This window comes from Bombyx mori, chromosome 1 (genome assembly GCF_030269925.1).
Source record: "Bombyx mori chromosome 1, ASM3026992v2".
NCBI classification, from domain to species: Eukaryota; Metazoa; Arthropoda; class Insecta; order Lepidoptera; family Bombycidae; genus Bombyx; species Bombyx mori.
In genome coordinates this window covers 9,939,449-9,963,329 of record NC_085107.1, presented here as the reverse complement: position 1 = coordinate 9,963,329, position 23,881 = coordinate 9,939,449, and the positions used below count along the sequence as shown (strand labels likewise).

The following is a 23,881-nucleotide window of genomic DNA, read 5'->3' as shown; positions in this document are numbered from 1 at the left end:
TGGTAAGTTTTTTAATTATCTGGCTATGGGAGTTTGAGGTTCCGTTAATTTTTTTTATTGCCATTGTAGGCAGACGAGCATACTGCCCACCTGATGGTAAGTGGTCACCGTCGCTCATGGACGTCAGCAATGCCAGGGGCAGAGCAAAGCCGCTGCCTACCGTTTAAGGGTTTTTTTCCCAATACAGTTTAGGAATCCCTGGGTAGTCCAGGGATCAAGTTTGGAAGTGATTAATGACTTCACATTTTGCTGAATTTGTGCAATACCTACGTCAGAAATTAGCATATACATATTTCCTTTTAATAATTAGATATATATTGTTTTTGTCCAACTATTGACGATCTGAAAGAGACCGCTTAAATAGACGAGACATCCCAAATGTACTTAGTTTTTGTTTTTTTGTAAATTTTGGGGAAACAAAAGCATACAGAGTTCTGTAGACAATAAAAACAGGTAGGTATTAAGATAAATAAAGCACCACTGTACACGACATATTTTATATTTCTAATAAATTAGTAAGGTACATATTTGATTCAATATTTTGGAAGAAAAAAATGTTTAGAAGTTTGTGCAGATTTATTTCGATTTTATATGGCTCACCCGTTGTTAAGCTGTTACAGGAATCTAACCAGACATTCTTTCAATCATTTTTGAAACCAAATTTAATACACTTATTTCCCATAAAAACCAATCCCATATATTAGGATATTCATTACTGGTTTCAAATAAGCTTGAAATAGTATAAACACGATTACTTTTTTCAGTCCTTACCACAAGATCAACAAAAATCAACACAAACTTTCTGGCCAAACATTATTTTGCATAATTATGAAACGACAACGACGATATGGTAATTCTACTTATTTTATATAATAAAAATCACATTGTAGACTTTAAGCATTTAAAATACATTATTCAAAACGGCTATACCTACTAAATTCTTTATAATTTTATTAAGTAAATTCATGTTTATTAAAATAAGACCCTTTAAATTTTTTTCTTTAATAGATTATAAATAAAAGTATATTAAAATAAAACATTTCAGAAATAAAATAGTTTAAAATATAAAAGAAATCACAGTACATTTTAAAATAATTATAAATTCGGTTTAGACTACTTAATGAAGATTATTATTGATAGATAATATATTGCAATATGCCGTAGAGATTCATTTTTATGAATTTATCTTCAGTTAGGAAACATCCAGAGTAGAGTATATATTAATGTAGTCACTACATACGTTGGCAAGATAATATTATATAAGATTTTTCCTGTGTGCACAGAAATACTACTACGTTATTTATCAATAGGTCAATAGTGTTATAAGCTTGCTTTAATAGTCTCGAGAAAATTGTCCCAATCCCAAGATTGATGTACTACTCTCTCAAGAAAGTGCCGATAAAATATCTAGATTGTAAATACGCAAAAAGTATGCTTCTTCAGATCGGAGACGATAAACTTACTAAACGCCAACTAATAGATTTCATCACAATACTTTTTAAACGCTTTTTCTGGAATACCGTTCAGTTCTCGCCGCGAATTCTCCTTAGTCTTCTACCGAATAAAAACGGACACTACGAAGTGGTAATTTGAGTTTAGGAAAAAGAAAGAAGCCGGCTGCGGCCATGTTTGGTACTTACTGGTGGTAGGACGTATTGGGAGTCCGCACGGGTAGGTATCACAACCTGGCCTATTTCTGCCATGAAGCAGTTATGCGTTTTGGTTTGAAGGGTGGGGCAGCCGTTGTAACTATACTGAGACTTTATAACTTATCTTTCAAGGTGGGTGGCGGCATTTACGTTGTAGATGTCTGTGGGCTTCGATGACAACTTAAAATCTGGTGGGCTGTGAGCTCGTCAATCCATATATGCAATAAATTTAAAAAAAAATGTAGTGAGCAAGGCGATTGCCCGATGGCATTTGTCGATTTTTTGGCAAAAATTTCATTCACAATGACTGTGCAAATGCGCATTAAGGTGGTGCCAAATCCAAGAATTTTCAAAAGTCTGGTCTTTTTCTTCGAATTTACTAAATTCCGCAAGAATTCCGAGTGTATAACAAACACCGTGATAGTCAAATAAACAGTCAACTGATTGACTTTTGTTCGACTTTGATATCATTTTTTCGGTTTCGGTTTAGTTGTAAGGCGTCACTCTGAAGCTTGTACACTAGTGTTTATGTCAATCTCATAACCCATATCTCCTCACCTATAAATAGGCGTTTCATAAATTTTGGGTCGGAATTGGTTCGTTCTACCATGTCCTCAACGACTCATGCGACTGAGTTTTTGAAGAAAATTTAGGCCTTTTGGGAATAGTCGAGCGGATATGCGAACATGTTTAACACTCAAGTGATTATAAATTATTTAAAATACTCGTGAGACACAAAGTCCGGTGGCTATTTCTCTCAAACTTGAATGAGGATTTTCAGTCATTATTTACTTCACTTTTGCGATGACTAAAAACAGCACTAATACTCCGGCCAAACTGGAAAACGGTTGTGCCAATCTAACAACAACAAAAACCATTTTTATTATTATTTGGAACAGTAAACAAATCATCCATTCCCGATACTTTTTTGACTGAATGTATAACCTAAACAAACATTCAGATTCAACAATCTAACCACAAGCAGATCGCAGCTCTGGAAATTACTCAGCTTCGAACTACTCTTAATTACTACCAGCGAAACCTAGCTCATTTATCAGAAAAAGCGACCTTAGCGGCAAGCTACCGTGACGAGCCATCAAAAGTGATATCGCTCAATCAGCTCCTCACAAGGTTCGCGCCGTGCTGTTCAACAACGCGAAAACAAAACCAACAATAAAACTTGCTTAGAATAAGGTGTGTTATAAGTGTGAAATTACGGATACATTTCTGCTCCGAAAAAGCACACGTTCCGGTTTTCGATGGTAGGGCGTGTTTTAAACGTGAGCTTGCGGGTAGTTACCAAATTTTTGTCTATTTCTGTCGCGAAGAATCACGCGTTCCGGTTTTAAGGGATAACAGCTACACTTTACGATTATTATTATTATCATTAGATATTATTATTATTTTGACATTTAATATAGAAAAGTTTGATTAATATATGATATATGAATGAGAAATTAAGCAACAATGCTAGGATCCCAAGCGTACTTGACATTTTTCTCGCTGAGTTGATTTAGTGCCTTCATATCTTCTTCTGGAATCTTGAAATTGAGTGATCTATTTTCTTTAATATGTTCTGGATGAACGGCTTTCGGTATGACAGCGACGTCTTGCTGCAAGGCCCACACAAGTAAAACTTGAGCAGGTGTGACCTCAAGCTTAAGAGCAGTGCTCACAACCACCGGATCGTTCAACAGAGAATTATTTGAACATGATGTCCCTCCAAAGGAACAGTACGCTTGAAGAGTAATGTGGTGCTGCTTGCAAAACTTGTAAAGACTGCTCTGAGTATAATAGGGATGCCATTCAACCTTAAAGTGCACATTATTTTTATCATTTTATTAAACAGTGAAGTATAAATATTTATTTATATATACAGTGTTGGTCATATAATTAGAAACACTTCTTATGAATAATGAAAGTGTAACTTCAACGTAAAATACGAATATGTAAAAAATATACACATTCAATAATCAATAATCATGCAATTTGAAACACTACCAATGGGGCAACCATTGGTAGTGTTTCAAATTGCATGTTATTTTCAAATTATACGACTACCACTGTATAAATATTTTCTTATATTACCTGGTTAACTGCCGGAACAAGTCCATGGTTGCTCTCCATTAGCCCTTCAAGATGTGCCACCGTAAAGTTGGATACCCCCACGGCATTGACTTTACCATCATCATACAACTCTGTGAGCTTACACCACGACAGTTCTCGCATCTTCGTATTGCGTTTGTCCTCAGCAGGGAGCTTAGCACCCCCAGGGAAATGAATTAAGTAAAGGTCTACATATTCCAAATCGAGATTCTCAAGAGATTTTTGATAAGCTTGTTCAGCACGTGAGCCATGATCAGACGGTGCTAAAAACACATGAAAACATTATTCTATCTTTAACCTCAAATGTCCACTACTGCACACAGGCCTCCCTAAAGCCTCGCCGAAACATTATTGTGTAAGCAATTTTAATTAAAATTAGTTTTATGGTTTAAACTCGCGTTTTTTATTGTCTTCCTATTATTTTCGTCCTTTGGAATACTCTGTAGTCTTTGTGGACGACCATAGTTATCAAAATACTGTATAAGTAATTGGTATTTATATAAGATCGATCTCATAAAGACATAATAAACAAGTTATGTTTACCATTTTTATTAAAAATCATTGGTATTTACATAATAATATTATGTATTTGTTTTGAAAATGACACTTTTGGAATCGTGGATGATGCGAAAGTTGCAGTGATGAGTCATGACTATGCAGAAATACAAGCAATATTCAAGCTTATTCAAATTAAAATAAGGATAATTTCAGAATAAGTCTTATTTCTCTTTAGTCTTAAAGCTTTCAGCCAACCGGTATGTTCTATAGCATCCGATACTCACATAACTTTGTAGTTACAAAAATATCCTCTCTCTCAAGATCATATTTGGGCAACAAAGTCTTAAATGCCTCCCCCAAGTGAATTTCATTCCCATAAACGGCTGCCGTATCTAAAATGCAATATAATATATAAAGCATAATATGTATATGATAAGCGTAACATGAACAGAATCCAAACTAGATCAAATCAATTATTATTATTTATTTTTTTATTGCCCGAGCAGGGAAACGAGGATACGGCCCACCTGGTGGTAGGTGGTTACCGGCGTTCATGGACTTCCACAATGCCAGTGGCAGAAGCCAAGTCGCTGCCTACCGCTTAATACTCTCCACATGCCTTGTTTGAAGAAGGACATGTCATAGCGCTCATGAAACACCGTGGAGGGAAGCTCATTCCAAAACCAGATGGTACGTGGCAAAAATGATCTCTGGAAACGCACTGTGGATGAACGCTGCGGCTCCAGGTAGTATGGATTCATTCCATTATATCAATTTATTCCATTGCATCCATATTTTAATCCATTATTTACAACAAAAATCATGACCCGGATAGTTGCAGCGGCTTGGCTCTGCCCCTGGCATTGCTGAAGTCCATGGGCGACGATAACCACTCACTATCAGGTGGGCCGTATGCTCGTCTGCCTATAAGGGCAATAAAAAATAAATAAATAAATAAGTTATGCAGTCATTATGCTACAATTTATTCACTTACCAAACATCCGGTAACCTGCTTCTAAAGCGTAGTCAACTACCTGCATGACAATGTCACTCTGTCGTATACGATATGTTCCCACTATAAATATAAAAATTAAATTTTATTGTGAAGCTTCTAATATATATTCTAAATAATACTACTTAGTAGAGTAAATTTTATGGTATCAACATTATACACAAATTATATTAGAAAGTGATATTTCCTTCAGACTCATTAATGCTTCAAAGATTAGATGATGTTACCAATGCAAATGCAATGCAATACAAACTTTTGAAAATCGGCCGTCTCACCCTTCAAACCAGAAACTCATGCCTGCCTCATGGCAGAAACAAGCAGGATAGTTCCCACCCATTCTTGGGTTCAAATATACCCTATCATGAGTTATTTTTATTACATGGTTTTGATTTTGAGGGTTTGATTTTTATTACATTATGTTATCCCTTTATCATGGAAACAATCCAACAATTTCATTAAATACTAGCTGACCCGGCAGACTTTGTAGTGCCTTAATCAATAAATAAAAGACCTAAACTTTGGAATAAAATTAAACTTAAAACAAACAAAAGGAATCCGTCTGACGAGGAACACATCAAAGGAACAAAGCTGTTATTTTTATTTAATTCCGAGCGTTTTATAAACCTTCTCTGAAAATAATTCAAGATCAAAATTAGCCAAATCGGTCCAGCCGTTCTAGAATTTTAGCGAGACTAATGAACAGCAATTCATTTATATATATATATATATATAGATAGAATATAGAAGAAGATTAATTTTATTGGAAAAAATTAATAATAGCGGTTGATTTAAACTTATCTACCTTATCCTTTTGGTTACAATTATGGTTTTGTTGTTGTTCATGTGTCTTTGCTTGAATTCACTTTAATTTCACTAAATAGTCTACCCTCAGTTTGATGCTAAGAAAAAATATTGAAAAAATAATATTGACTAAAGACTTACAACCAATGGATGGCATCATTATACCATTGTTGAGCACAAAAGTTGTTGGAATTATCGGATCCGAAGATGCCATTGCTGTCTAGTAAATGCAATACTTTTATGGCAAAATACAGACCTAAAACACAAACTTAATATAGTAGTTTTTTCCCACATCCAAACAAGCATCATCCTATAATGAGGCCCATAGAAGTCACAATGGAGATGCTGCCACTCCCATGAGATTAGTTTCAAAATGTCACATATCATTACGTAAATCATGACAGGTGAAATTTCTGTTCTTAGAATTAAAAAATATACACATTGTACATCCTTTTCAGTAGTTTACAAATTCAACAGTCTATGATCACATATTTGTAAGTTTTTGATCAGTAAAATTGAATCACAGCCCAAGAAATTTATTCAATATCATGTTTGTTTTCAAACAATAGCCACTACACAAAGTACTACACTACAATACACGAAATAAACTGCATTTCAATATCTTTAGATTCAAAGAGTATTACATCTGAAATTAGGAGAAGGTATGGAGGCTTATTGCCTATAATTTACCATTATCTACAAAATACCTTTAATCTTTAAAATTAAAGTGCAATAAAATTTTGTTGGCCACAGATCCAGCTCATTATAAAATTAATTAAATTTGATTATGCCAATGTTTGTGAGAGATAGAAATCATGTACTGATGGGCTCGCCATTTGCAATAAACCATCAATAGCTATAAAAGTTAATTTTTCGAAAATTTCTGGTGTAAAATGTGCAGCGAGACAACAGGAAAATGTATCTGGTTGATTTTTTTTTATACCATCAACCGTTTATTTTGAGTCATTTTTAAATGAAATCATTGTCTGGAGCATTGACGATTTCTATATATATTGAAGTTACTTAGAAAAAAATTCACATTACAAAAATTTTGCAAACAGTACATACCATTACCAAGTATTTTATGTAAAGAGGAAATATTGTCTTACATAAAATTATAACTGCATTTTCTGCCAAACGACTTTTTTAATTAAATATCAAATCATATTAAAAAACTAAATATTAATTTAGTTTAAATAATTATATACCAGTTAAGATTAATGTGTTAATTAGACCAAATAAAAAGGTGACATTTAATAATTAGCTCACAAAACCTATTTTTGACTTGTTATTCGCTAAAACTAAGGTATCGGACACGTTTAATGCGCCAACAGGTCTATTGCAACACGTATATTGCGCCAACATACCTGGTCCTTCTATAGGAAATGGCCTTGTTATTTCATTAATTTGAAAGCCAAAAATTTATGCACAGTTTTTAATTATGTCTAAGTAGGTAGGTAAGTTTGTGCACATTTTATGCAAGAGCTATCAAAAGTATCAAACAAAAAACATTTAGGGCTTACATTACCGAGCGACTATGTCTATTATCTATGATCAACATGTTAGTGCTAGGTAGGTATAATAAATAATAAAGGATAAAAAGGATTTAGATTTTTACATAAATTGTTAAGCGTAAAAAAAGCTATAATAATTAAATATTTTTGCTGTAATCAGCGACCCAAGAAATCTCGCATATTGATTTACTGAAAATAAATTATGAGCTGAAAGAAAAAAAACACTACGTTTCCGAGGACATTTAAATTACACACAAATTTTATATATTTTATTTCTTTGGTAATTCCGTCTATAATAAATATCTGCATCACTATTCAGATAATATTTAAAAATAATATTAAGTACCTTCTAACGTCTGCTTCCAAGGATGTCCGAATTGGTTAATGAGAATATAGGATTCTTTATCTCGTCTGGTCGTTAGACGTCGCCTCTTACCCTATCTAGATGCGTCCTCTATGGTGCACCGACAGTCTCTCTAGGTACCACTTCCAGTCTACAATTTAACTACCTACTTACCTCTCAACTTAAGCCACCATCTAAGTCATTATTATGCTCACAATAGTAACATCACCAAGAACATATTATATTACCGGGACTTCGGATGTCCTTGAAATCTTAATACATATGTACTTGCTAATAATACATTTTATCAAGATACGTTTTTTAACTAATCGTTCCGTTGGACGTCCGAGGTCCGTTGTTATAAGAGAGTGCTTGTTATCTCCTGATAGCTTGTATTGTAATTTATAATTGTAATATTAAAAATTAAAAAATGTTATTGTAATAGTATTAAACTAGAACGCAACAATATACCAAAATAAAAGGTAACTGAGTCTGATGCACAATCTAAAAGTTGATAGACTAATACCAGCATCAGCAAGAAATTTCTTTACCCTTTTATGGGTTCTAGTTTAAAAATTTGTCATATTTATTTCCACGGCTTCCTTGTATCATTTTATAGAGCGTGTAACCAATATATTGCCTTAACGTTTTTAAATGTTCAACTACATTGTTAATATGAAGATGAGTCAGTTTACATCCAGAAAATTTAGAACGCGTGTTATGTTTGAAATTTTGACTATCAATATGAAAAAGAGTAAGATCGTGTACTATAGCATAATAAAATAGCCGCAGTGTATCTGGATATTTGAAATAAACTAAATAAATTTATATTCCAGATTTGGCAATGAAATATTTTTCTCTATGTGTTTTACATTGTTGCAATTGTCGAAGATCCTAAGATCCGTGTAGGTGGGGCAGAGGGCATCAATAGTATTTCTCCATCACGATCGGGACGACGCGCTTTAGGTTGGACCAAGGTAACCTGATTGTCTTCATCTTCTCTACTACAGTGCGCTGCCAGTTCAGATATTAGTAAACGTGGGATTTTGAGTAGGATCGTCAGGTGTGAACCCCGTGAGCTCACCTACTCGTTCTGCAAATCTGGTACAGCCCCTCGAGGTTACTAGAATGGTGACCCCCAATCACCCTCTTTGGCCAATTTATCCCCTGGGCCAGGAAGGTCAAGTACCTGGGTATCCATGACATTCCACCCGCACATTAAAACAGTTCGCGACCGTGCCGCGTTTATTCTCGGCAGACTCTACCCCATAATCTTATATCTATAAACGAGCAATTCTTGTATACAAATCTCGAATATATGAATAATCTGAATCTCGGAAACGGTTCCAACAATTTTCATAAAATTTACTATACAGGCGATTTCGGGGGCGATAAATCGATCTATAATAATAATAATAATAATAATAATAAGCCTTTTATTTCATGCAAATAATAGGTTACATACACGTTTCAAGTATGAAGAAGAAATTATAAAGAAGAAAAGAAAACAGAAAAAGAGGGTAGGCGTTACTGATAAATCGATGTAGCTACGATTTATTTTCAGAAAATGTTCTTTTATTCGTTTTTCAATAATCAACTTTATCGATAATCAACTTAAACATAAACTTTTATTTTTATTGAAAGATCAAATAATAGGTATATAATATAATATCAATATGTAATTCGTATTTAAATATCATTTCTAAAAAACACAATATATAAATTAAATAAAAAATACCGAGCAAAGCTCGGTCATCCTCTAGTATGTACTAAGCGGAGTAAAATGTCCCTTCGGAACTAGGTGACACTTTGCAAAACTTGCTGACCCGTCATGACTTACGCGAGTGTGGTGTTCGTTTGTTTTTTTCCTATGCTGATAGCCTTGAGAGGCTATTTCAGCTTCACCCTAACATGTAGGTGAGCTCACGGGGCTGAAACCTGAAGTTTTGCTAACACTGGCCCTAGCAAGAGCAGTGCTTCGCAAAATCTACCACCGGATCGGAAACGCGACCCACTGAGAAGATCCGGCGAGAAACTCAGTGGGCTGTGTTTATGGGTTAATTCGCTCGTCGAGCCCTTCGTCGCAAGCGACTGGTTCGACGAAGACGGTTTAATGGATCTGGATGATCAGTAATGTTGTGTTTTGGGCGAGGTCAACTATTTACCATTCGGTCTACAGGATCGTGTATGTAATTCCCAGCGTCTACGACAAGAGGGTTTTCATGTGCCTTTCAAAGTGGCGCAATGATGCCGACTGTAGATACTTACTGACTGAGTCAAGCTGCAGGTCATCATGGAGATCCACGTTCCTTAGGAACCATGGTGTTCCGACGGCTATCCTGCAAAAACGGGATTGAATAACTTAAGGGGCTTCAAGTTGGTGTGGGTCGCGTGAGCGAACACTAGCTTATGTCATGACTGATGTATGCAAGTTTTGTAGAGTGTCACCTTAATTCGAAGGGGCAATTTACTTCGCTTGCAAATCATGTGGTAGAGACGTGATAATATGAAGGTGGCACGGTCGCGTACCGTTTTAATATGGGGACGGAATGTCATCCCTCTCGAGGATCATCGAGGGTGGCGCCTAGATATTTGACCTTCGAGGTGCGCGGTATAGGCTGGTCAAAGAGAGTGATGGGCTAACGGCGGAGGTGTTAACGCGTCTATTAGGGTGTGGGCTGCTCGAAGTGATATTCGGAGGGCGACCCCTTTTGAAGAGCACCGCTGTGCTTTATTTTCGTGGGATTGAAGTCAATGCGTCACTTCCGGAACCACTGTCCCATGGTGGTTACTGCGATCTGGAGTCACCGATGCAATAACGACTTTTTCCTACACGAGTAGTAGATAGCCGTGTCATCGGCGAAGCGCTAGACGGGTCGGTGTTCGCTCACGCGACTCGCACACACATAGACACCCTCCAATCCCTACAATCCCGGTTTTTCAGGCTAGTCGTCGCCTGAAAAACCTCGAATCGTTCCGCAAACACATGAAGACAGCGTCGGAACGTTACTTCGATAAGCTATGCGTCATGATAATCGCCTTACCCTTGCCGCCGCTGACTACTCCCCGAATCCTGATCACGCAGGAGCCAGTCACCGTCGTTACCCTAGACACATCCTTACGGATCCATCAGATCCAATAACTCTTGCATTAGATGCCTTCAGCTCTAACACTAGGAGCAGGCTAAGGGACCACGGTAGCCGTACTCGTCGAGCTCGGCAAAGAGTTCGACGTGCAACCTAAGCCACGCATTAGCCCGCTGAGTCGAATCTTCTCAGCGGGTTGCGATTCCGACCCGGTAGTAGATTCATTCGCGAAGCAGCTGCTCTTGAGTTGTTAGAGGTCTCCTTCGGAGGCGCTTCGGCAGCTGTTAGCAAATCCCCCTCCTCTTGGCTGAGCCCGTGCTCGCCCACCTGTCCTGGTGAATCTGGAAAGAACTCTGGGCCACCAGTAATCATTCAATCATAAAAAAAAGTTATTAGAATAGGTAGGAGAGAAAAAAAAGGTAGTAACGAGAATGATGAAGTTGTGTGAATAGTTTTTTTTTATTTACTTATTATTTCTTCAAGTTTAATTGTGTAAAAATGTGGGAAAATGAAATAAAGTTAAAATCTCACTGCAGTCTTAAATAAACACTCCATCTTATTGGGACACAATTTCGTGACATTTCATCTTCACAATTTCAAATAAATGAATTTCAATTAATTTTGCCCCATTTCTCATTTATTCTTAATTTTCCATTTTTCAATTAAATTGTTACTTAAAAATGGAAGATGTTTAAAAAGTCAACACTGGGAGCAAAGTGGAGCAAAGGCATCCTAAGTAGGTACCTAATTGCCATATTGAAAAAAAGACAAAGAAATAGTTAGGTATAATATTGTAAATACCTAACTGTAATACTGATTACTGGTGGTGGGAGGGAAGTCTTGTGAGTCCGCACGAGTAGGTAGCACCATCCTGCCTATTTCTGCCGTGAAGCGGTAATGCGTTTTGGTTTGAAGGCAGGGACAGCCGTTGTACTGTAACAACTGAGACCTTAGAACTCTTGTCTCAAGGTGTGTGGCAGCAGTACTGAAATATGAAACTTATGGAAATGAAACGTCAACAAAAAATTCGTGTCACTGGGCAGCAGTTACGTAAATGTCTCAATGTTAACGCCAGGTGGGCCGTGAGCTTGTCCACCTATCTGAGCAATAAAAAATGTTTCAGCCACTATGCAAACATAATAAAAATAATTTGTTTGACGATCGCTCAGTTATCTTAGATGTGCGCTAAAACCTAATCTTCTTATGACCCAGTAGTATATTCTGGGGTACGAGTTGACGACGCAGTCGACGGTGACAGGATTTTGGCTGCCCACTGCACTTAGGGGAACAGAACGTCGTTTTCTTCGCGATCAAAACAATTTTTGAATTTCAAAAAACCGAAATTTAAATAAAATTAGTATAGATATGTAATTAGCAAAGTATTTCATAAACATGACCTAGCCAAATTCTAATCAGTGTAGGTTCAGAAGTTTTTCATAAAACATTGGAAGATATGATTCATTAACTTCGAAACCACTAACAATATTGATGAAAACTTGAAATTCAAACGATTATTTGAAAATAATTTTATCATTTATCTGTGAGTTGATGTTCAATCCTATCATAAGAAATAACAGCTTTTTTTTATTAGATTGGTGGACGATCTCACAGCCCACCTGGTGTTAAGTGGTTACTAAAGCCTATAGAGGCATAGACATCTACGATGCAAATGCACCACCCACTTTGAGATGTAAGTTCAAGGTCTCAAGCATAGTTACAACGGCTGCCCCACCCTTCAAACTGAAACGCATTAATGCTTCACAGCAGAAATAGCAGGGTGGTGGTACCCACCCGTGCGGACTCACAAGAGGTCCAACACCACTAATTATACAAATTTTAATTTTGCGGGTTTGATTTTTATGACACGATGTTATTCCTTCACCGTGGAAGTCAATCGTGAACATTTGTTAAGTATGTATTTCATTAGAAAAACTGGTACCCCCTGCGGGATTCAAACACCGGTGCATTGCTAGATATGAATGCACCGGACGTCTTATCCTTTAGGCCATGACAACTTCAAATGCAATGTAAATTTCATAAAATGAAAAAAAAAAGGATTTAATATAATTTATTGTGATACATTTAGATTTTTTATTCTCTGCTATTTTAATGAACAGCAACTTATAAAGCAATAATATATTACTAATAATGCAAGAAATATGTTACTAATTTTAAAAATATTATATTTGTTAAATTTGAAAAACATTAAGTTATAAAACATTGTTATTATATATTCAAGATATTTAATGTATTGTTAATGAACCAGCAAGTTGTCCAATGGAAATTTATACAAGACATAAGGAAACTATTCCATAAATTGAAATAGTAATATCAAATATACCAATTCTATAACAGAAATAATGATAAACACTTGATCTACTACAACTTAGAAGATGATAACAGGATACCTACGTTATGAGACTAATATTTATTTTGGTACGATAATAGAGTGGAATTTTGCATTCAGCTTATTTTTATTGTTATATTACAGCAGTGCACTGCTCTATAATTTAATATTCCTTGTTTCGAACTGTAAACTGTACAATGTCATCATAATATAACAAATAAAATATTTGTGGGAACAAATTCTTTACCCCTCGTATTTTATGATATTCAATCCTTTTATTATATTGTTTAATAATACAGTACATTATTTTAATAATACACCGACTTGTTTGTTGAGCAATCTCATGTGATGCAAATCATTGTTGCTTACAATTGTAGACAGTTTTTTCTATGTACAGATAATTATTTTATATTATAATTGTATTATTAGCTAAAAAAAATTAATAGACAAAGTTGCTTCATTAACAATTGATTTCATGTGGATAATTATAATTCCAATCATCTATTTTTTTGAAGGTATTGGGTTTGATTCTGCTGCTGGCTGATTTTCATTTTTCATCCTTTTTTGCTGAATCAAATCTCTGATGTTGGACTCACTTTCATTTAAAGTGTGGTTTAAACATACCTTTCGATTATTTAAATCGTCAATGCGGCTTATCAATGTATTGGTTTTTTGTCTCAAATTCTGTTTAATATGCTCTAAGTCTGATTGAACAAACATTCTTGCCATAGATTCATAGGTTTTCGTTCCAGGTGGTAGCACGTCGATTTCACGCTGAGTAAGATTTGTATGCATTTGCATGCGTCCCAATACGGCAAGCTGGTGATCTATATTTTCAATAGTCTTTTTAGTTTCAATCATTAGCACTTGTAAATCGACAAACGCTTGTTTTAATTCTAGATCCACCGTTTTAGCCATTTTGATGATAGTTGTCAGAAAATAAAATCACCGTCTTGGGCACCTATGACAATTTTAAATACAAATAGCCTCGTTGCTTTTCGTAGGCACGGTACCTACCTACCCATAGATTATACACTTATTATATTCGAGTATAGAGTGGGTGAAAATAATATGTTTATTATCTATGATAATGACCAAAGACTCTTTTCATCCACTCGTCTACTTTGAAAAGCAAAGGGGACAAAAACCATGTATCTGATGAAGTCATCATACGCTTTTTTTATAACTTCACTTTAGAATAGGTACTTCAGTTTTAAAGCAATTTAAGTGTCTGTAATTATAACTAATGCCGGCCACTCACATGCGCGCAAATATTCGTACATTGGACGAATGTTTGCGCGCATGTGAAGGGCCGTCAAACATTCATTCGCAAACTTAGTGGCTGTGCAAATGGGTTCGGAATCCATTTTGCGAACCCGTTTGCGCTTCCTCCTACACTTGTTTACGAATGTCTCACGAATTTTTCCTCCTTTTTAATTCGTCAATAGAAAATTGCAGAGAAAAAGAGTTTTGAATTCTTTCCCAGACATCATTAACAGTCATGCTGTTTTTATGGGATTTCTTTTGATGAAGATACGCTACACCGTAGACGTCACGATCTATGAAAATAGCGAAACGTCCGTTGCTTGCGCAATCCTGGGCGCAACTGGTCACTAGACATGTGTAAGTAATGCGAGTGATATTACTCGGGTAATATTACTCTACGATGTAATGCAACATCACACATTACGCGAAGGAAACAAACATCACACTATCACCCAACATGTTTCTTTCTTTGTCGTGTAATGTTGCTTAATACACGAACGGAACCGAGCGAGCGAGACAGACCGATCGACGCAAAATAAATGAGCAAGCGACACGGAATTATTCCTAGTGATTTTGAACCGTATGTCCTGGCCGCTAGGTACATTTTTATACCTATGGTACGTCTGAATTTTAATATAGGTATTTGTGTTTATATTTTTCATGCGGCCAGCCGGTAGCTCCCCGCAAGTACTTACTTAATTTTTTATTCGCAACTTTTGTAAAATCGCTAGTCGCTCGTAATTGTTTAGTAATATTTCATATTAATTTTTGTGTTTGATTTGAATTACTTAAGCACTTGTTTGAAGATAGTTTTATTATTTGTTTTAATGCGTGTTTAATAAGTGAAAGAAATAACGGCGTCTAAATGAAAGTACAGTCCTCCTTGGATGCACTTTGAGGATATCGCGCCGAAACAATGCATCTACTGCTCTCGTATATTAACATTATTGTCGAGCTCAATTTGCAGTCTAAGTCGCCATATGAAATCCGTTCATCCCACAATAAATTATATTAAGTAAAAAATAAAATTATTATATTATTAAGTAAGTCAATCTGTCAAGTAATATAACAGTGTATTACAATACAAAGTTCATACTTTGTATTGTAATACACTACTGTAATGACACACCCGAATCATTACCTAAGTGATGTGTTTATACACATCACTTAGGTAATGATTGATGAAAACATTACACATCACTCTTAACATTACTCGGTGCGTTCAATAGATACTGTGACGACGAATACATTGTATCTATACACCCGAATCATTACCTAAGTGATGTGTTTATACATATCACTTTGAACGCACCGAGTAATGTTATGAGTGATGTGTAATGTTTTCGAGTAATATCACCTATCTGTAAAAGTGATGTCATATCACATTACATTGGGAAGTGATGTTTTGCGCAAGTCTACTGGTCACACGAATGTGTGGGAGACTACGCGAAGGATCGCGGTTCGCGCGCTTTGATCTCTGTTTTAAAAATCGACACAGCTTTGAAAACCACGAATGCAGCGAAAACTTTGCATAATAATTTGCAAATGTCGTCCTACACTTGCGGGTTTGCGTACTCGTGCGAATGTGAGTGACCGGTATAAAATTATATTACTTAAATTTTTAGGGGAGGATAAACACAAAAAGGGCTCATCATTCAAGCACTTTAGATAAAATTAGATTTTATGAGAGAGTAATGTCCAACTAATAATTTAAATATTTGTTGCTAATTGTAATAATAATATTGTAATTGTGAATCATAATATCTGAGCCGCATGAAACTCCTGTGGTGATGAGGATATTCATCAGTAGTTTCTTGTGAACTCAGATTGAGCGAAAAGATCATAGACAAAATAACCTAAAATGTTTGCCACTACTTAAAATCAGATTTGGCGTCTCTTTCGCATTTCATTTTACTCTTTCTGGAGTGTCTTGAATGTTGAATGTGACATGGCGTCCATCAAGATATAATACGGCCTTCTGAAAGGACTGTTTCTATGACAGTGGAATTATTTTGCATTTTACTGAGGCCGTAATAAATCGTACATTTGCATTGATGGTAATGCATGCAAGGAAACCACAGCGGATAAGCGATGGGTACGGTATAGCTATAACTGCTTGGGCTTAACATTCCCAGAATATGTACATGGCGGTCGCCGATTAAGTTTTGCTGTAATTTGGTTAAATTTTGATGATTAATTTTGTTTCCAGGTACTTTGAGAAGCATCAGGCCCATCCGTATCAGGTAAGCTTGCACACAAAACAATGCTGGAAGTAAGCCTGTTCATTGTAAAATTGAAATCAAACCGGAGTTTGGCGAGTTATGTACTTCTCTACGTAATAACTGTTCTCGATAATTATCCTGTCTTAGATGGTTAATAAAAGCAACCGTATCCCACAAAATTAGGCGTAGGTATCCATTAAAAACAACAAATATACTTAAATTGGAGTACTAATCCAATTACATGGTTATGTTGACTTTCGGGGATGTTTATTATATTTTAAGTTCTAAATGTTGAAGTGACATCCTGAATTTATTTTTCATCATAATGTACTATAATACTTCTAGATATATCGTATTTGATCATAGCTTTAGTGAATATTGAATATATGATTTTATGTATTACAACAGAAATACAACTCTAAAAGTGAACGAAGAGTCGCAAATGAATATGTATCTTCTGACAATCGGTACACACCACTTCGATCACCTAATGGCAATGTGTCCTCACATGGCCATAACACACATTCAAGCCAGTCCAGTCATAGTCATCACCACTACAGTCATATGGCAGATGATAGAGGATATGTCACATCTAGAAATTCCTATATTCAGAAAATCCCCGAAAAGGAGAGAGATAGAGACTACAAATCCTCTAGGAGTAAGTACACAGGTATGTCATTCATTGTTTGTTTTTAACCAAATTATAAAGACCTGATTTTATGAACAGTTTGATATATGAAATGCAATATATTTGTTCTGAAATAGTAACATTGGGAGATGAATGTTTGTTACTTATTATGCCTGTATTTCTAGATTAGTTAATTTAATTATTTTGAGTGAAATAGTAAGTACAAAAGCCAGTAAATAAATTAAAAAGACTAGTGCTTATTAATTGATTTAAATATAATTTTGCATAAAGATCACTTTAAACTAGGCCTTTGCTGAGTATTCGTCATAACTGCGTGAATTCTTATGCCATTGCGATTGCTTTTTGTATAGAAATATGGCAAAAGCGAATATTCATCAATTAGATAACACTGAGGTAACTTTGTCAATTTGAAACGATTTTCAGATAGCGTTCGTTCACCAAAAGAGCGCATTAAAGATTGTGAGAGAGAAAGAAGTAATCATGAGCGAAATGAATCAGAGAAAAAAATTCGAACTAGCGGCATGAACATTAGTGTTAATAAGAGTAATAAATATGATAAAAGAAGTGTACCTTCCTCTAGTGTACCTTCTGGAAGTGAATGGTCAGAACACATTAGTTCATCAGGCAAGAAGTATTATTATAACTGTATCAGTGAAGTGTCACAGTGGGAGAAACCTAGAGAGTGGGAGCCCAGAAGGACATCATCCAAAGATTCTAATTATTCCTCCAGAAACAGTAAGTTGAATCATATTTAATTTTAATATTATCAATAGTTGATAGTTTATATTTTACCAATATAAAAAAAAAATTATCAGCAAAGGCACTATTTTCATACTTAATATGACTGAAACAATTTTACTTAAAAATTAAAGAATACATGAACTTAACCACAAAAATGTGTACATTTCAGTATACTAAACTTTTATTTGAGATTAGTCAATTTTTTGGATAAATTAGAGAGCCAAAATCAAATGATTAATTGTATTGTGAAATTGAAAGATTTTCATGCCACCAAAGTAGATTACAATTAGTTTGAATATTATAGTTTTTTTTTAATAATTATAAAAGTCGATTGATATCTTCAGATAGAATATTGATTCAATATTTTATTAATCAACAAAAAGGAGATTGTTCACTAGTATTTAGAAATTGTTTATCATTTACCATGTTCCAAAGATTGATTCCTTTTTATAAAAGATACCAATTTACAATCATTAAAAATAGAAATAGCTGTATGACAATACTAAAAAGTTAATATAAGAGTCACACTGAAGAAGATACATTGCAGTGCATTAAAACATCTGTCATTTTCATTACCTAAAATAAGGGTGTCCCAATTTTCATTTTGCGCATTATGTTATATACTTGCTATAATGTGACTGTTACTTCTACCAAAAGTAAACCTTCGAAGTTTAAATGATCCATTTCTAAGTATATTACTAAAATCTTATAATTTTTACCATAGTATATATAATAGCTAAAGCTCTCTTATATTCTAGCACTCTTACACAACCATCTTAAGTGAGGTAAAATTGTAATTGACAGCCAATTTGGCTCAGATGTCATTATCAGTCCCTAAAAAACAAAAAATATTATTATTATTCTTTCTTAAAATCTCTTATTTCAACTTAGGTGATATGACACTACTTGTAACATGTAAAAAAATTTATTATAATCAGTTGCTAAAATGAAAATAACTATAAAGAAAGAGCACTATTTCCTAATTACTATGTTCACCACTAAAATGTTTTAGTCTGAAACCACTTTACTCTACAAATATTTCTTGAAAGCTTTCTGAATGCTCTAAAGGTGTAGTGTAGGGGTCTTGTTAACAAGGACATAATAGATTTGAGAAAATTATTGTAATTTTACATAAAAATGTACCAAATCCATCATTAGGTTCATATAAACATGCTGAATATTCTGAATGTTCTCAATATTAAGAAACTAGGAAAATCATTATAATTTTACATAAAAACAATCCATAGCCGTCATTAGGTTCTTATAAACACTCTGAATATTCTGGACATTCAATAATCAATCATAATGGCAACCAAAGACATAAAAGTGGAAATATTTTTTACCATATATGCTTCCGAACTAAGTATTCGCTAACTAGGTAATACCTAATATCAGAAGACCTTACTGCACCCTTTAAATTTGTATATGAAGAAAAACAATTCAACACTTTCCATGTATTTTCCACAAAATTTAAACTCTTAGGTACATTTGAAATATCTAACAATAAAGCTTAATATTATAATATGGATATTTATAAATAATTAAATAGGATCCAAATGATATGGGTAACAAAACAAAAAAAAATATACTGTACTAATAAACATCCATCTTAAAAAATCTTATAAAACCGAAAAACATTGCCTTTTGTTTTTTTTTCTACTTAAGCTGAGAGCCTTGATAAGCTATTTTTCAGCGTAACCTCAACTAGTAGGTGAGCTCACGGGGCTCAAACCTGAAAAAAACATTGCTCTTGGAATATGAACCAATACACAATACACAAAAAATAGCATCTGCAAAGGATTGTGTCAAATACATATGTATGCATTGACATTTTGTGTGTCTGTAATCCCCATTAGGCCAATCAGAAAATGCAAGACTGCCTTCTAAAAATTATTCCATCTTTACTTTATTTGCAATTTTTGTATTTATGTATGACCAAATTTCTTCTACAACTCTGTACTGTTAACTAAAATATTATTTTAGCAGGTGAAAGACCATGCAAGAATGATTCTTTAATAGAAATGAAAAAATCTAAAAACTTATTGTAACAATAAAAACATAAGAAGTCGTCTTTTAGAAGTCGTTGTGGTCTAAAAGATAAGACGTCCAGTGGATTCGTGTTGAATGATGCACCGGAGTTCGAATCTCAGATGGGTACAAATTTTTCTAATGAAATACGTACTCAACAAATGTTCACGATTGACTTCCACGGTGAAGGAATAACATCGTGTAATAAAAATCAAACCTGCATAATTATAATTTGCGTAATTACTGGTGGTAGGACCTCTTGTGAGTCCGCACGGGTAGGTACCACCACCCTGCCTATTTCTACCGTGAAGCAGTAATGCGTTTCGGTTTGAAGGGTGGGGCAACCGTTGTAACTATACTGAGACCTTAGAACTTATATTTCAAGGTGGGTGGCGCATTTACGTTGTAGATGTCTATGGGCTCGAGTAACCACTTAACATCAGGTGGGCTGTGAGCTCGTCCATCCATCTAAGTAATAAAAAAAAAGAACATAAAGATCCCAGTAAGAAAAAGATGTTTTTCATTAGATATTTCAAAAATAATATTTTTTTAGTAAAAGTTTTGGAGCCTTTAAATTTTATACATTATAGAATCTATATGAGCCTGTTGCAAAATTTATTGTGTAAAAAAGAAAAAAGTACTTCATAAAATAAACTAGCTATGAAATAATTTTTAAATTATTGATCTAAGAAATTATATAGTCTAGAGTTGTCACCTAAAGAAAAACGAAGTGTCACACACTTCATATAATTAATATTGATTGAGTCATCATTTCAAAAGTAATGCAATAGCAATAGCAAAGATGTTAAGTCACAATGTACCAGTTGTCAGTGACATATTTCGAAATTCTTAGTTTTCATTAATTTTCATCATTTCAATGAAAAGGTTTTTATAGTCATCTTTCTCTAATGAACAATCTGTCTAAAAAATTGTCTAGTTTTTTTTTTTTAAAGAAACTTCTTCTTTTTCTTCTTTGTCGTTTCCTCATTACTGAGGGTCGTGACCACCTTGGTCCAGTTTTTGCACCAGCTTCCTCCAATGTTGCCTGCATTCGGCCTGCTTAATGGCCTAAAGAAACTAGACAAGTAAAAACTCTCGTAACTCGCTTGATTCTAGTAGGGGTTAAAGTATGAAATAGACCATTTGTACTGAAATTGAAATTGTTTTTTATTTATTTAACATATTTATTTAATCAAAATTAACCATTATTATCTATACATTGCTGCCATCTAATAAGGAAGGTCATTTATGCCTTTGCGATAGAACTCTGGTGATCTAGATTCTACAAACTGTGTGAAAGCATTTTGTATTGCCTCCTAGGAAGAAAACTTTTTATCACACAGAAAATTGTCGAAATCACGAAAAAAATAGTAGACCTTTGGAGCAAGGTCTCGTGAATACGGAGGGTGACGAATGATTTTTAATTGCAATTCCAGTAGAGTTAAAACGGTTTCTCGTGCTGAATGAGGTCTCGCGTTATCATGGAGCAATAATGGTGAAGATAGATTCACGAGTCGGGGCTGTTTCACTGCAAGTTTTGCTATCATTGTTCGGAGTTCGGCACAGTAGACATCTGCCGTTATTGCTTGACCAGAACGGAGAAAGCTATAGTGAATAACACCATGCTGAGACCACTAAACAGTTACCATTACTTTTTTATTGGTAAGCTTTGCTTTAGGACACTGTTGCGGCGTTTGACCTGGGGTCAGCCATTTCATTTTTCGCTTACGGTTATCGTAAAGAATCCACTTTTCATCAATTCGATCCAATATTCCTTCATTTCTGTATCAACAAGGCAACACAAGTTTCAAACACGCGTTTCTTTGTCATATTTATTTTATTTTATTGATTTGACGAAAATGAGTCAATATTGTTGGTAAGGAATAGGAGTGGGTGATATAAATCGTATATAGATTCAATATCTATATATCGCAGCAATATCGTTGAATCCGATATCGCCCCGCACGAAATCTATATATCGATATCAGCCGATACACGATATTGCTCGATGTGATGCGCATCGCCATATCGTACCGATTCGTGAATCGAAATCTATATTTCGATATCAGCCGATACACGATATTGCTCGATGTGATGCGCATCGGCATATCGTACCGATTCGTTAATATCAGCAATATTCGTTTGGTTCGTATCGAATCGGCCAGAGTGAGTGAGCGCACGATAGGGATATCATGTGATGAATGAAACAGAAACAGGCATTATCCATACAATTGTAAACCTTATATTTAAGTCCATATGTCTGTAGATTATTCTTAGCATATCAGCAGGATACAATTAAGGAAAGAAGTTTCAACTTTCGACCCTAACTTGAATGCAGTATAGCCTATTTGCATCGTTGAATTTAATTTCACGCGCTTTGACCTTGAACTAGAATTTTTGGACAAGTGTTTATAAATACTTAAAGGTTTTTTGTGTTTGATTTTTAAAGTACACATTTTTCTATTTTTAGTTGAATCCAAATAATTGAGTTTATTTCTTGTGTTTGTATTAAACTTTTGAAATCTACACTCTTTTGGTATATTTTGTAATTTTAAATTAAGACACAAAATACTAAAAACTGAAAATAATGTAGCCAGTCCTAAACCTGGTAAAAGCATGAAGGAAAGTTTTTTTGATATTTTTATTTTCATGTTCTTTTTATTACTTTAAGATCATATTATAAATTGATATCAGAAAACCAACCGTATAACGTTGACTTAAATCTATATCTACTACGATATTATATCAGCGTATCGTTTCAAATCTCAAATATCATGAATCGAGAAAATCTACTAGCATCCATCAATATATAGATTCAGAAAATATATAGATTCAATATCCGATATTGATCCTCGATATATACATACGATTCGATACGCGGCAAAACCGATATTACCCACTCCTAGTAAGGAACGTTAAACCATGCCGCTAATTCCTGGGTAGTTTGGCTCGGATCGGCTTCCATTATCTCTTTCAATTCATTGTTATTCACATGTGTGGGCGGTCTTCCACGTGGTTCGTTCTTTAAATCAAAATTTTCATCACGAAAGCGTTTAAACCAAAATCGCATGGTGCGTTCATTAGCAATTCCCTCTCCAAACGCAACATTGATATTGCGAACTGTTTCTGCAGCGTTAGTTTCGCGTCGGAACTCGTATTCAAATATCATTCGAATTTTCGAAACATCCATCTTTCTTGTCTAAGCTGAATAAAAAAACAACAACTGGAAGTCTGTAATAATCGAATGTTGCACATTTTTTATAAGAAGAACCTCATAGGTATCATTTGTAAAAAGTTTCACTCAAAAATCTCAAACCATAAAGGTTCTATGTCATTTTATTATTATTATTTGAAGTACCTATTACAATAAAACAGCAGTTTCGTACTTTAACCCCTATTATAATGTCACCCTTCCTTTCTTGTCGGATGTGCTGCATTTATGTTGATTGGCTAAGTGGCAAACCAATTTTTGTATCAAGAGGTGATACAAAAATTGCACTTGAGCACTTTGAATATGTAGGATCATAATATTGTGTTTATCTATGTTTTTCAGACAATGCCATTATAGAAGGTTAAGTATTTCTGAAATGATAAGGTATTATGAATACTCGTAGTGTAA

The 23,881-nt window shown here is 34.6% G+C and overlaps 3 protein-coding genes across 6 annotated transcripts in view; 1 reads left to right on the top strand and 2 right to left on the bottom strand.

Moving 5' to 3' along the window:
* Positions 1-483: 483 nt before the first annotated feature.
* LOC101743848 (uncharacterized oxidoreductase YtbE) lies at positions 484-8,136 on the bottom strand. 3 transcript variants are annotated; one of them, XM_012693617.4, is made up of 6 exons: positions 7,927-8,136; positions 6,208-6,322; positions 5,248-5,328; positions 4,538-4,645; positions 3,738-4,018; positions 484-3,460 (listed from the first exon to the last, which is right to left on the bottom strand). In XM_012693617.4, the coding sequence occupies exons 2-6, from the start codon at positions 6,278-6,280 to the stop codon at positions 3,107-3,109; spliced, it is 897 nt and encodes a 298-aa protein (XP_012549071.1). In that variant the 5' UTR covers positions 6,281-6,322; positions 7,927-8,136; the 3' UTR covers positions 484-3,106. The 3 variants fall into 3 exon arrangements, with proteins under 3 accessions (XP_012549071.1, XP_004929974.1, XP_021206056.1); XM_004929917.5 differs by lacking the exon at positions 7,927-8,136 and adding an exon at positions 7,434-7,631; XM_021350381.3 differs by lacking the exon at positions 7,927-8,136 and adding an exon at positions 7,135-7,444.
* A 4,927-nt stretch (positions 8,137-13,063) lies between these two features.
* Positions 13,064-14,409, bottom strand: LOC101741311 (prefoldin subunit 1). The gene has a single exon (XM_004929822.4). The coding sequence runs from the start codon at positions 14,272-14,274 to the stop codon at positions 13,858-13,860; it is 417 nt and encodes a 138-aa protein (XP_004929879.1). The 5' UTR covers positions 14,275-14,409; the 3' UTR covers positions 13,064-13,857.
* Positions 14,410-16,495: 2,086 nt separating this feature from the next.
* The window catches only part of LOC101741166 (WW domain-containing adapter protein with coiled-coil homolog), a 31,836-nt gene continuing 24,450 nt past the window's right edge, over positions 16,496-23,881 (top strand). The window contains exons 1-4 of one of the 2 annotated variants that reach the window (XM_004929821.5): positions 16,496-16,717; positions 16,832-16,865; positions 17,253-17,514; positions 17,917-18,228. In XM_004929821.5, coding sequence (XP_004929878.1) covers positions 16,677-16,717; positions 16,832-16,865; positions 17,253-17,514; positions 17,917-18,228 — 649 coding nt within the window. In that variant the 5' untranslated portion in view covers positions 16,496-16,676. The remainder of the gene's footprint in view (positions 16,718-16,831; positions 16,866-17,252; positions 17,515-17,916; positions 18,229-23,881) is intronic. The other variant, XM_062668994.1, reaches the window with a different exon arrangement.